The 13267-nt window shown below is 39.4% G+C and overlaps 1 protein-coding gene across 2 annotated transcripts in view; it reads left to right on the top strand.

Annotated features, from left to right (window-relative positions):
• The window catches only part of Coq3 (coenzyme Q3, methyltransferase), a 33179-nt gene extending 21269 nt beyond the window's left edge, over window positions 1-11910 (top strand). For both annotated transcript variants that reach the window (XM_048420245.3, XM_048420246.3), the window contains 4 exons: window positions 2310-2409; window positions 3470-3712; window positions 9933-10092; window positions 11326-11910. In XM_048420245.3, the coding sequence (XP_048276202.1) occupies window positions 2310-2409; window positions 3470-3712; window positions 9933-10092; window positions 11326-11537 (715 nt within the window). In that variant the 3' untranslated portion in view covers window positions 11538-11910. The remainder of the gene's footprint in view (window positions 1-2309; window positions 2410-3469; window positions 3713-9932; window positions 10093-11325) is intronic.
• Window positions 11911-13267: the final 1357 nt, after the last annotated feature.

Raw genomic sequence — 13267 nt, 5'->3', positions numbered from 1 at the left:
TCTACTTGGATGAACAAAATGTGGACCATGTGTTTTTTTAAAATATTTATTTGTTATGTATACAGTTGTCTGTGTGTATGTCTGTAGGCCAGAATAGGGCACCAGACCTCATTACAGATGGTTGTGAGCTACCATGTGATTGCCAGGAACTGAACTCAGGACCTTTGGAAGAGCAGGCAATGTTCTTAACCACTGAGCCATCTCTCCAGTCCACCATGTGTTTCAACGGGAGATGAAGAAAGGCAAGAACTCAGTGGGCTTGCCATTGATGTGTTATGCTCGGATCACAGATTCCCCCCCACCCCTCCGCCACAACCAACTAGGAGACTGAGTTCTGTATGTAAAAGCAAACAACCTCTATTCTTATATAAGTCTGCAAACTTGGACTCTCCATGTGTCAAACATATTGGAGCGATTGGAGAGCCCCGAGCTCAGTTAGGGTTGGGTTTTATAGTAGCAAAGGTCGGGGTGAGGGATTTCTAAGGTTCAGAATCCCCGATGGGCTGACATTTGTCTAGGGGTGTCCTGGTGAAAACTGATGGGCGTGTGCTGGCAGGTGATCCTATCTACAATGGTTGGAACATTAGGAATTTCCTTTGGATGGTCTGTTCCTAGGTGGTACCTGAATAGTCTCAGTTTGTGGTCTTTCTTGGAACCAGATATTGCCTTAGGGTAAACTACTGAGACACAGGCCTCTATTGAGCTTGCTGTGGCTGGGTCCTCCAGATGCAGTTAGTGTTTCAGCACATCTTCCAGGTGATTCCAGCATTACTGAGTATGAGAACTGTAGTCCAACCACTGTGGCATCTTTATTTATACATATCACATAGCACAGGTCATCTAGTGTGGTGCAAGCTGTGGTTTATGTTTGCATTTTGTTTTCATCATAGCTAGAAGCCATCAGAAGGAAAGAGTACGGTCTGAGAATTATAGCAGAGTCATAAGGTGGCTGTTTGAAGAATGGGTTGGATTTCATTGGCAATGGATCATTCTGTACAACATTCTGAAGTGATCTACTTTGCCACTGTCTGGATTATTTTAAGAGTTTAGTTACTTTTACTAGCAATATTACATACCCTAAGATGTTCATTATATTTATTTTTATTTTAGTATAAGTATAGTTAAATTATATATCCAATTTAAAACTTAATTTATAATATTATACTACATATCGTGTATCAGATTATGTAGGTACATGTGCATATATGTTATACATATGGTAAAGTATTACAGGTCTGGAAAGATGACTCAACAGTTAGGAACACTGACTGCTCTACCAGAGGTCCTGAGTTCAATTCCCAGCAACCACATGATAGCTCACACCCATCTCTAGTGGGATTTGCTGCCCTCTCTTTGGATAAATGTATACATGCAAATAGAACACTCATATACATAAAATAAACAAATATTTTATGTTTACATAAAGTATTACAGTGATTATACTAGAGTAAGTTTACTTGATTTTGGTATCTGTATACATTGACATACATGAAAAAGCCCCATTAATTTAGGAGACTAAAAGAGACATAATAAAGACAGGAATGTAGGCCACCTAACTAAATGTGGGACTACATCTGCTTTTCTAAAATTTATTTATTTTTATTGCATATACATTGGTGTTTTGGCTGCAGGTATGTCTGTATGAGGGCATCAGATCCCCTGGAACAGGAGTTCCAGACAGTTGTGAGCTGCCTTTTGGATGCTGGGACCTCTGGAAGAGCAGCCAGTGCTCTTAACTGCTGAGCTATCTCTCCAGCCATCTGTCTGCTTTTACTCTGTAAAATAACACATGAAATTGGCCTAGGAGCTTTTGACAACTTAGCCAACAGAGGCTGTAAATTTTCATCTTCATATTTTTGAGATAGTTTTATTGAAAAAGTATTTGAGTAAAATTGTGTTCATTTGCGCTAGATTATTTTGAATTTTTTTCTTTAGATTACTACTGAGCAATAATAGATTAATGCGAGATTATTTCAGAACTTTATTGAAAATGTACAAATTAAGTTGGTCATTTAATTCTGAAAATAAAAGATATGTTTATGAAAATTTCGATGATTCATTTCAAATTAGAATCCCAGACAGGGCATGGCAGCAACACTCCTGTGATCCTACAACTCAGGAGGCTTAGGAAGAAGATTGGGGACTCAAGGCATGTCTGAGCCTTGTAGTGAGCCCTGTCTCCAAGTAAGACAGCTAAACAAATTAAATTAAATAAAGGTTAATATTTCCTTAAAGGTTGTATATTTTAAAACCTTTTGTTGATAAAAGTAACCATTCGTCTTTATATATTTTGAATTTTGCTTTTACAGAGACAATCTTTTGAAAACAAGTGCTAGTCACCAACAAGGGAAACCTTTGTCTGGAATGAAGATTCTTGACGTTGGCTGTGGTGGAGGCTTATTAACTGAAGTAAGTGCCTTGCTGTGTTTTTCTACTCTTAATGGCCTAAGAGTGCTAGTAAAAGTGACTAAATTCTTAAAATTATTCCAGCAGTAATGAAGTAGACCGTGTTGGTATGTTTACAGAAACAACCCATTTCTAAAGATGTCTGATCCATCAAACAGCTTGGGAGTTTTATGCATGCATTTAATATGTTTTGATCAAAATTTTGTTGTTTTTAACTGGGTAAAAAAATTGAGAGGTGGCCTTTTGCTTCATTTATCCCTTTACCAAATATATTGTTTATTTTTTAGTGAATAGTACTAATTTTAATATTATTATGAGTTATAATTTTATTGCAAGTTCTGTTTTCAAAATTGAAAAAAAGAATTTTCAGAAAGCTCCTGAGGTTTTTTTGGGTTTGGTTTTAATAAATGGGCATGGGTCATTCAAAGCTTTGTTTAATCTCTTTTAGCCCAAGACATTAGGCAGCTTCTTCGAGATTAAATGCAGGTTTAATCTCTCCTTTTACACATCTCTAATAAAGCTGGCAGGAGTTTTACTCCTTGTGGGACTCAGTCCTTTGAAGTGCTGTAGGGCACCGGGATGTGTGGTTGTTGTCCCGGGAGGATGTGGTCCAGCTGTGTCTTATAGTCTTCGTCAGCACAGGGGCCTTTCGCGTCATAATCTAATCACTGATGGATGTTTTCCATGATAGTTTTAGTATTTCATCTGCTGCCCTTTGAAACATGGAATAACAGTTTTGAATTTCTAAAGAATTAAATTAATTTAAAAAATTTATGTATGTATTTTGTATTGGCATCATTTCTCTTCCATCTTTCTCCTCCCTCTACCCCTCACCCATGTCTCCCATGTCAAATCTATGGCCTCTTTGAAAAAATTATTATTGTTACTTATAGGTATTAGAATAAATATATGAACACAACCTGCTGATCCTGTTGGTTCTGTTTAGTGTTGTTCACATTTTGTAGGACTGACTACTTGGTATGTAGTAACCCTTTTGGTTAAATTTTTGTTGTTAGCATGTGTTCTGTTTTCTTCTTGAGCATAACAATTTTTATGCCTTTAGCCTCTAGGGCGACTGGGGGCTTCAGTTACTGGAATCGATCCTGTGGCTGAAAACATTAAGATAGCGCAGCACCATAAATCCTTTGATCCAGTCCTGGATGAGAGGATTGAGTACAAAGTGTGTTCCCTGGAGGAGATCGTGAATGACACTGCAGAAGTTTTTGATGCTGTTGTGGCTTCTGAAGTTGTAGAACATGTGATCGACCTCGAACTGTTCATACAGTGCTGCTATCAAGTCTTAAAAGTAAGACAGAATTTGCCCCCCCCCCTTTTTTTCTTTTTTCTTTTTTATATAACATTTCTCTGTGTAGCCCTAGCTGTCCTGGAACTTAGTCAATAGATCAGACTGGCCTTGAACTCAGAGATTTGCCTGCCTCTGCCTCCTGGATTCTGGGACTAAAGGCGTACACCACCACTGCCTGAGTCAATTTTCTTGTTTATGTTGAGACTTAGTTTGTGTCCCGATGTGTGGTCAGTTTAGGAGACAGTTCCATGAGGTGCCGAGGAGAGGGTATATTCTATTCTGTTCAGGTGAAATGTTCTGTAGCTATCTGTTAGGTCCATTTGGTTTATAATGTCAGTTAACTTCAGCATTCTTCTGTTTAGATTTTTTCTGGATGATCTGCCTATTGGTGAGTGTGGTGTTGAAGTCCCCCACTATCAGTGCATGAGGGCTAATATGTGATTTAAGCTGTAGTTGTGTTTCTTTTATGAATTTGGGTGCCATTGTGTTTGGTGCATAGATGTTAAGAATTGCCAAGATCTTTTGGTAGATTTTCCCTTTGATTAGTATGTAGTATACTTTCTTATCTCTTCTGGTTAGTTTTGGTCCAAAGTTTATTTTGTCACATACTTAAAAAATGGCTAAAATAGCTTGCTTTAGGTTCATTTGCTTGAAATATCTTTTTCTATCCTTTTACCTTGAGGTGATGTCTCATCTTGATGTTAAGGTGTGTTTCTTAGCTGCAGCCAAAGGATGGATTTTGTTTTCACATCCATTCTGTTAATCTGTGTCTTTTTATAGGGGAATTGAAACCACTTATATTGAGAGATATCAATGAGCAGTCTTTGTTGATTCCTGTTGTGGTGATGGTGATGATGGTGGCAGTGGTGGTGGTGGTGCTGGTGCTGGTGTGTGTGTGTGTATTATCCTTTTTTTTTTATTTGCTGGTCTAAGGTTTTTTATTCCTTGTGTTTTCTTGGGTGTGACTAACCTCTTTAAGTTGAAGTTGTCCATCTACCACCTTCTATAGGGCTGGATTTGTATATAGATATTGCTAAATTTGATTTTATTATGGAATGTCTTATTTCCTCCATCTATGTTAATTGAAAGTTTTGCTGGGTATAATAGTCTAGGCTAGCATTTGTGGTCTCTTGGAGTCTGTAGCACATCTGTCCAGGCCGCTATGGCTTTTAGAGTCTCCATTGAGAAAGCAGGTGTTATTCTAATAGTCTGCCTTTATATGTTACTTGGTCTTTTCCCCTTGCATCTTTTATTATTCTTTCCTTATTTGTACATTTAATGTTTTGATTATTATGTACTGAGGGAACTTTCTTTTCTGGTTGAGTCTATTTTGTGTTCTGTATGCTTGTTGTACTTTGATAGGCATCTCCTGCTATGATTTTGTTGAAAATATTTTCTGTGCCTTTGGCCTGTGTTTCTTCACTTTCCTCTATTTCTGTTATCCTTGGATTTGGTCTTTACATAGTGTCCCCAATTTCCTGGATGCTTTTTGTGCCAGGAGATTTTTATATTTAATATTGTCTTTGGTTGAGGTATCCATTTCTTCTATTATGTCTTTAATGTGTGAGATTTTCCTTTCCATCTCTTATTTTGTTGGTGAGGCTTGCCTCTAAGGTTCCTGTATGATTTGCTAAATTTATCATTTCCAGATTTCCTTCAGTTTGTGCTTTCTTTATTGACTCTATTTCCACTTTTATGTTTTGGACTGTTTTATTCATTTCCTTCCACTGTTTATGTTTTCATAGATTTCATTAAGGAATTATTAATTTCCTCTTTATAGTCCTCTGCCATACTCATCCAGGCTTTTTAAAGGTCTTTTTCTTGTGCTTCAGTGAGTGACCTTCCAATGCTCATTGCCTTTTGTGTTAGGCTTCCAGGGCTCTAGTAGAGAGATATTGTCCTGGATGTGATTGCTTGTGTTTTCATACCAGCATCTAGGTATATAGGATTGGGAAGATTGTAATTCTAGATACTGATATCTAGTCTTGTCTTTGTTGGATGGATGTTTTGTTCCTTGGTTTCTGTTTCATCTCTGGATCTTAGGCAAGTGTAGTGGCTGTGTGTTGCCTGGGTAGGAAATTCTTCTGGGATCCTAGGTGTGGCCACTGGAGATTCCAGGCGAAATGTGTTTCTAGGTCTTAGAAGCTGAAAAATAGAAATGGGGATGGGCTAGGAGTGTGGCGGCAGTGGGGAGATGGGGCCCACCAGCTGGAGGAAAGGAGGGTGTTCCACTAGGATCTGCTTAGTCCTCTGGAGTGGGGTAGAGAGTGAAGAGAGACCACAGCAGGTGTGCTACAGAACTGGGTGTGAGACTGGGGGATAGACCTAGAGGAGAAGGGAGAGGTGAAAATCTGCAGGTAGCTGCCTGCTTTGCCAGCTGAAGTTCCCAGGAAATGCCTACTGGAATTGAGGGTTGGGCCAAAGCAGTGAGCTGGAGGGTGAGATTGGGAGGGGAAAATCTGTGTGATCCACTGGGGATGGGGGTAGGAAGGGAAGGGAGATCAAAGCAAGTTGTCTGCTTCAGGGCTGGGAATGAGACTAGAGATTGGATTTGGAAGGACTGAAGGAGAGGTGAAGATGCAGTTGGCCTACCTGCTTTGCTGGGTGCAGCAGAAAGCGTTATAGTAAAATAATTGTAGATTTGCAGAAGAGTTGCAAATACAGAATGGTTTTGCCTTCACCTGTTTTTTCCCGTATATTTCCTGTATATTAACACAGTGGTTCTCAGCCTTCCTAATGCTGCGACCCTTTAATACATTTCCTCATGTTGTGGTGACCTCCAACCATGAAATTATTTTTGTTGCTACTTCATAATTGTAATTTTGCTACTGTTGTGAATTGTAATGTAAATATTTTTGGAGATAGAGGTTTGCCAAAGGGGTTGTGATCTCCATGTTGGAAACCACTGTGTTAGCAGCTCACATATGGGTAGAAAATAAGATGTGTCAAACCAGGTAGTTAGGGCCCCATGTTGAAGGATACACTTCCTCTCAGATGCCCACACATCACTGTATGCCCTGAAAGCACGTGCTGACCTCAATTCTGTGCCTCAGGCTCCTCACTTGTCTCTCCAATGTCCTTTTCCTACACATAACCCCTGGTAAGTATCTACAGACTTAGATACGGACGGTGGCATTGCCTTATTAATGCACAGAGAGCTTGCTAGGCTTGTCAGTTTCTCCACTGATGTTGTTTTTCCCATTATGTATCCAGTCTAAGCTTCTGCATTACATTAATTACTGTGTCTCCTTAATCATCTTCCATCTTTGATGTTTTTGTACCTTTGTATGTGTGTGTGTGTGTGTGTGTGTGTACGTGCGCTCAAGCCATAGATAGATTATTGAGGCCAGAGGACAGCTTGAGGGAGTTGATTCTCTCCCATCACATAGATCCCAGGACTGAGTCAAGTCACTGGGCTTGTGTCAGATTCCTTCACCCTTTGCCCTCTGAGCCATCTCCCTGGTCCAGATGTGTAGCCCTGGCTGTCCTGGAGCTCACTCTGTTTACCAGGCTAGCCTCAAACTCACAGATCCACCTGCCTCTGCCTCCCAAGTGCTGGGATTAAAGGGAAGTGTTTCACTCTTAAATGGAATTTTATTACATTCATTTCCTGATTTTCAAGTAAAATCTTTATTTATTAATTGTTGTTTTTGTATCAGTATACATGTCTAAGTGAAGATTCTTTGACACATACAAGGAATGCGGATGTAAACTTTAATCTAATTTGTTTTTTAGTGGAGACCTGTCGGGGTCCGATGCCCCAACATAAAAGTACCTTTTCCTTACTCTGGACCAGTGGGAGGTGCCAGAAATAAAAAGACAGTTTACACAGCAATAACAGAAGAGGGTCTGAAGATCACCTGCGTTTATTATTGAAACACCTTTTATTCCCCCTGGTGAACCAAAGTGGGAGCTCGTTAATATTCTCTTTCCATCACACCTGCAACTCAGTCACCAACTTGGAATCCGCAGCTCTCCCCGGGCGATCTACATAACAACAAAGAGAGGGAGCAGTCTGTCCTGAGCCTTTTGTTAGGTAGCCACAGCTTGTCTGGCAGGATAGCAGCTGCCTTGGAAACCAACCATGGCCCTAGAACTTGGCTGTCATTCCATGTAGAAAAATATGGGCCTTCAAAGACCCTGTTTAAAGAAAAAGAAACGTTGCAAACCACTATCACCATGAAGTGTGATACTACAGAACACAGATGAGAGACTCATAAATGATTCTTAGTAAGATTTACAGTACTAGAGTTTCCAGAGGAACTACAATGTGTAGTGATGTGCAACCCTAATATTCTGTCCTCTGTCTTAGTTTGAATCAAGGGTGATGTTAAAAATTACCTCTTTTTCCTACTCTATACGTGCAATATCTATCTATCTATCTATCTATCTATCTATCTATCTATCTATCTATCATCTTTTGATCTATCATCTATCTGTCTGTATATCATCTATTTATCATCTATCTATAAATCTATCATCTAAATCTGTCATATATCATCTATCATCTGTCTAGCATCTATCTATCTGTCTGTCTATCTATCTATCTATCTATCTATCTATCTATCTATCATCTATCTGTTACACTCGATAGAGAAAGAGACCCATAAGGTGATTTTGTAGTGGCATTTTATACTTATTAGGCTAATGAAACTACAAGGAGTACATTTTTTTGCTATTTTGAAAATAAACATATGAAATAAAAAGATTGTCTTTAAATAGGCAGACTAAATACTCCCATAAATGATTTGCTTTCATCCAAGTGTTTATCTCGATCCCTTTGCAATCGTTACACAAATCAAAACAAAAAATGCTTGAACTTTGATCATTAATGTTTTTGTCAGAGAGCATTTGTTGGTAGTGTTCCTGAGCACACAATGTATAGGGGAATGCTGCTCCAAGCACATTAGGCGCAGCACCTGAGAGAAACATGGAACACCTCTGTATGTTAAGGCGACACCAAGGAATCAAGGCCTTCTAGACACAAGAAAGCTGACACACATTTGAACTCACCAATACTATGACAACATGCACAGGGCCTGGGCCTGCATAGGTCTGCACCAGATGCACAGGGTTTGGTCTGCATAGGTCTGCATGAGATGGGCTCCTAAATCTGAAAGACGTCGACAACAGACCCATTCTTCTTGTTCAAATAATTTATTTATTTTTATTTTATGTGCATTGCTGTTTTCCCTACATGTATATTTGTGTGAGGGTATAGGATCACCTGGAATTGTAGTTACTGACAGTTGTGAGCTGCCATGTGGGTAATAGGAATTGAATCTGGGTCCTCGGGAAGAGCAACCAGTGCTCTTAACCATGAAATCATCACTCCATCCCCTCACCCCACCCCCACCACAGTCTTAACCCAGAAGCTATCTCCAATTGATAGCCAATTAGTTTTATCCAAGGGGGTCTCACTGGGGAAACAAATCCTGGTAGACCCCATGTCGAGCAGTAGCTTGTCACAAAACTAACTCAGTGACATCTTTGAAGGTTCTTTGTCCCTTAATATTAAGTCAGTGCATTTTTTCTTAATCTTATAAGTCCTTTACTTTATATATCATGACTTCCAGTTTTGATTTTTTTGTGGGACCCCTGTGAGAGCAAATGTGTGTCTGCATCTGTGTGTGTGTTTCTTGTGCTTTTTGTTTCCTTTGTTTTTTTTTTTCTTGTTTGGCTGTTTTGTCATATTCTGATTATTTGTTTTTGGTTTATTTTATTTTATTTATTATTCCTTAGGTACATGTTTGTTTTCTAGCAAGAGACAGAAAGGGTGTGGGTCCGGATGGGAGGGGAGATGGGAGGACATGGGAAGAATAGGAGGAGGGAGAACAGTAATAGGACTATATTGTATGAGAAAAATCTATTTTCAATAAAAGGAAAAAAATGTAAATGTATACAGGTATTGACCTTGATAAAGTGTTTAATACATACAAAAGAGTATGTAGAAATATACCTTAGCAATAAAAGGATTTTGAGTTGGAAGCCGTGCTTGATGTATACAGACTTAGTGATGTGTCTGCAGATTGCCTGTGATAACAGATTGTCCAATAGAGAAGAAAAGTGCTATTTTGGTAAATTCTGTTTTGTATCTACTTATGTATCTTGTTTGCACCAAAATCATTTGGAAAGAAGGAGAGTGGGGAAGTAAGCCTTTCCCTGACAATTGCTCCTAACGTTTTACGCTTCACCTCTGCTATACATTTCCTCCCTTTAGCCTGGTGGCTCTTTATTCATCACTACAATCAACAAAACACAGCTGTCCTACGCCCTGGGCATTGTTTTCTCAGAACAAATCATGGGCCTTGTTCCAAAAGGCACACACACATGGGAGAAGTTTGTTTCACCTGAAAAGCTGGAGAGTATTTTAGAACCAAGTAAGTGTTAAGACTGTTGTCCAGTCTTGTCTGAACCTTTAATGCATGTATAATTACTAATCTCATGATCTAGCGCTTATTTAAGCAGGTTACAATTTTTCCCGATGTTAGTTGTATTTCTTCTGCTATGTCTCAAACTCTTTGAAATGGTGGTATGGAGGAGATACCGCTTCTGCCTGGCTCGTAGTCCTGGCTGCTTGAATCTTCATTTGTTTAAGAATGGGCATCAGTGTGTCTTACTTACACATGCTCAATTGCTCCTGGTGAGCCCGGCATATCTCGATTTATCATATGATTTCTCTGGACTCTTCTATACTCAAATGTATTCCCAACTTCCATGTCATTTCTTATATATCTCTGGTACCTGCAGAAGTGACCACGGTAGATGTCAGAGTTGCAGTCGGCTTTGGAGCATGTGTTCATTCATACCTGCAGTAAAGTGTCATCTAAATATGGCCACACATTATTTCTACATTTCTCCACTCTTTTCTGGCCCATCTTCTTGTACTCCACACAGTGCCTCACCATGCTATGGCACAGTCAGAGATTTGTTGAACGCTGTTAAGTAATGCTTCTTAGCTCACCCACTTGGCAGAAGTGTATCCACCAACCTTTTCATTTAAAATACTGTCTGTTCAGGGCAGTGTGATGGCTTCTAGAGATGTCTGTAATTTTGTTGAAAATAGATTAGAAAAAAGATATTTTAAAGAATATTTTTGGAGCTGGGAATAGTAGTACGTTCTTGTAATTACAGCATTTGAAAGGCTCTAACAGGAAGACTGGGTATTCAAGGCCAGCCTAGGCTATACAGAAAGCCTCTATTAGATAAAGCCAGTCTTAAACAAGGTGAGGCTCTGTTTCAACAAATAAAAGAGAAAACAAACCAAAGAAGATACCTTATAGAGACAATCTCTTATTGACAGGTATTCTCAAGTGGCAGTTAGCATTTGTTGAGAACTTAGAGAAGTCTAAGCACTGAGCTATTTTAGACGTATCCCCTAATTCCAATGCTGCAGGACACGTGATCTATATGCGGCATTCGGAATGGGTCACCATTGCAGCAGGCGTCAGAGCTGGCACTTGACCCCAGTCCTCTGCTTTGGAGGATATATTCTCACCTGCAGTCAAGTATGATCAAAGCAGTTTTGTTCATGAAATTAAGAATTACTGTAGACTCTTGTGATTTGAATGGTACATGTTTATTGAGTTCAAGTTTTTTGATTCTTTTTTCAGATGGTCTGTTGGTTCACACTGTGGCAGGGATGATCTATAATCCCTTCTCAGGCTACTGGCACTGGAGTGACAATACCAGCCTTAACTATGCAGCACATGCTGTGAAATCCAGTGCACAGGAACGCCCGGAGCCTGCTGCGGCTGCTTTACAAGGGGATGCAGAAACACTCCATGCTAATGCCTCAAGTAGCCGTGTGAACATGAAGAGTTGAAGAAATGAGATAGCTCTGATAGTAATATGCTTAAAAGTTTATTGTTTGCAGATTCAGAAAGTTTATTTTTTCAACGAGATCCTAAAGAACAAAAGGTCAATAAAAATATCTAAATCATTGGAGAAAAGTTTCTGTGTCACCTAAGAGATACTTGGAGAAATTTTCTCAGGTTTTGTCAAGTGTGCTAAAGGAGCTTATATTATAGAAACATGTGTGCTCACTTCATTTCATTCTACATACTAGGCCTTTCTCACATGTGTATACAAAACATATGCTGTTATTTATTTTTACCTAAGGAATCTCTGTTGTATGTGGTATTTCTGTATTTTTAGTTAAAAGATACAACTGACTAAATAAAAGCTACTGTAATTTATATCACTTATACTTGTGAATATAAAATATATTTTGAGCCTGTGGTGGTGGTGCACATCGTTAATTCCAGCATTTAGGAGTCAGAGACAGGTGAATCTCTGTGAGTTGGAGGCCAGCCTAGTTTACACAGTGAGTTATAAGCCAACTAGGTCTATATGAGATCTTGTCTCAATCAATCAATTTATTTCTTTGTTATTTGTTCTTTTAAAATTCTGAACAATATATTTTGTATTTCGGTTATATTCAACCTCCTACCCCAATTCTTTCTCTACCCATCCACCTGTATGCACGTGTGTGTGTGCACTTGCATGTGTGTGCATGCATGCGTGTGCGTATGTGTGTGTATGGCTGTCAAGTTCAATTTGTGCTGCTCTTAGACTTTTGACTGTGTGGATGCATTGAAGTGTGATTGACTTAGCAGGATCCTCACCCTTAAAAACAAAACACAAAACCTGACACTATGTCTTCCAGTAGCTATTAATTGCCAATAACTTCTAAGCTAGTGGTGGAACTTTGTACCTGCCTCTCCTGTTCGTGCTGGGATTTTGTCTATCATAAACTCCTGCAGGTCTTGTCCATGCTGTCTCCACCACTCTTAGTTCACATCATGTGTGCCACTGGCCACTGAATTAGAAAACATTTTGTGGTGCTCATCTGCCACCTCCGGTTCATCTGGTCTTTCTGCTCCATCTTCCCCAGGGATCCTTGAGCCTCAGAAGAAGGCGATGTGACACAGATGTCTCGTTTAAGGCTAAGCGTTCTGTAATTTGTTGTGGGATATTAGTTGAAGATGTATTACATCCATTTATGCTGTAGAATATTTGTTTAATGAAGCAAAGATGTGTTGCATTCTTTTATGTTGTATGTGTTTAGCTTTGTGAAGCTGTGTTACTGCGCCTGTCTAAAACACCTGACTGGTCTAATAAAGAGCTGAACTGCCAGTAGCTAGGCAGGAGAGGGGTAGGTGGGGCTGCCAGGTAGAGAGAATAAATAAAAGGAAAGAATGAGAAGACAGGAGGAGGAGGAGCTAGAAAAAGAGAAGGAGCGGAGGATGCCAGGGGTTAGCCATTCAGTCCCAAAGAAACACACAGAGGCTTATATTAATTATAAGCTGGCCTGTTAGCTCAGACTTATTATTAATTAGCTCTTACAACTCAAAGTAACCCATAACTCTTATCTGTGTTTAGCCATGTGGCTTAGTACCTTTTCTCAGTGAGGCATTCTCATCTTGCTACCTGTGTGTCTGGCTGGTGATTGACTCTCTGCCTTTCTTCTTCCCAGAATTCTCCTAGTCTGTTTGCTCCACGTATAATTCCTACCTGGCTACTGGCCAATCAGCATTTAGTAAACTAATACAG

The sequence above is a fragment of the Myodes glareolus genome, chromosome 16, assembly GCF_982192425.1.
Source record: "Myodes glareolus chromosome 16, mMyoGla1.1, whole genome shotgun sequence".
Classification (NCBI taxonomy): Eukaryota; Metazoa; Chordata; class Mammalia; order Rodentia; family Cricetidae; genus Myodes; species Myodes glareolus.
Note: the sequence above shows the minus strand (reverse complement) of the source record. Positions and strands in the feature narration are given on the sequence as shown.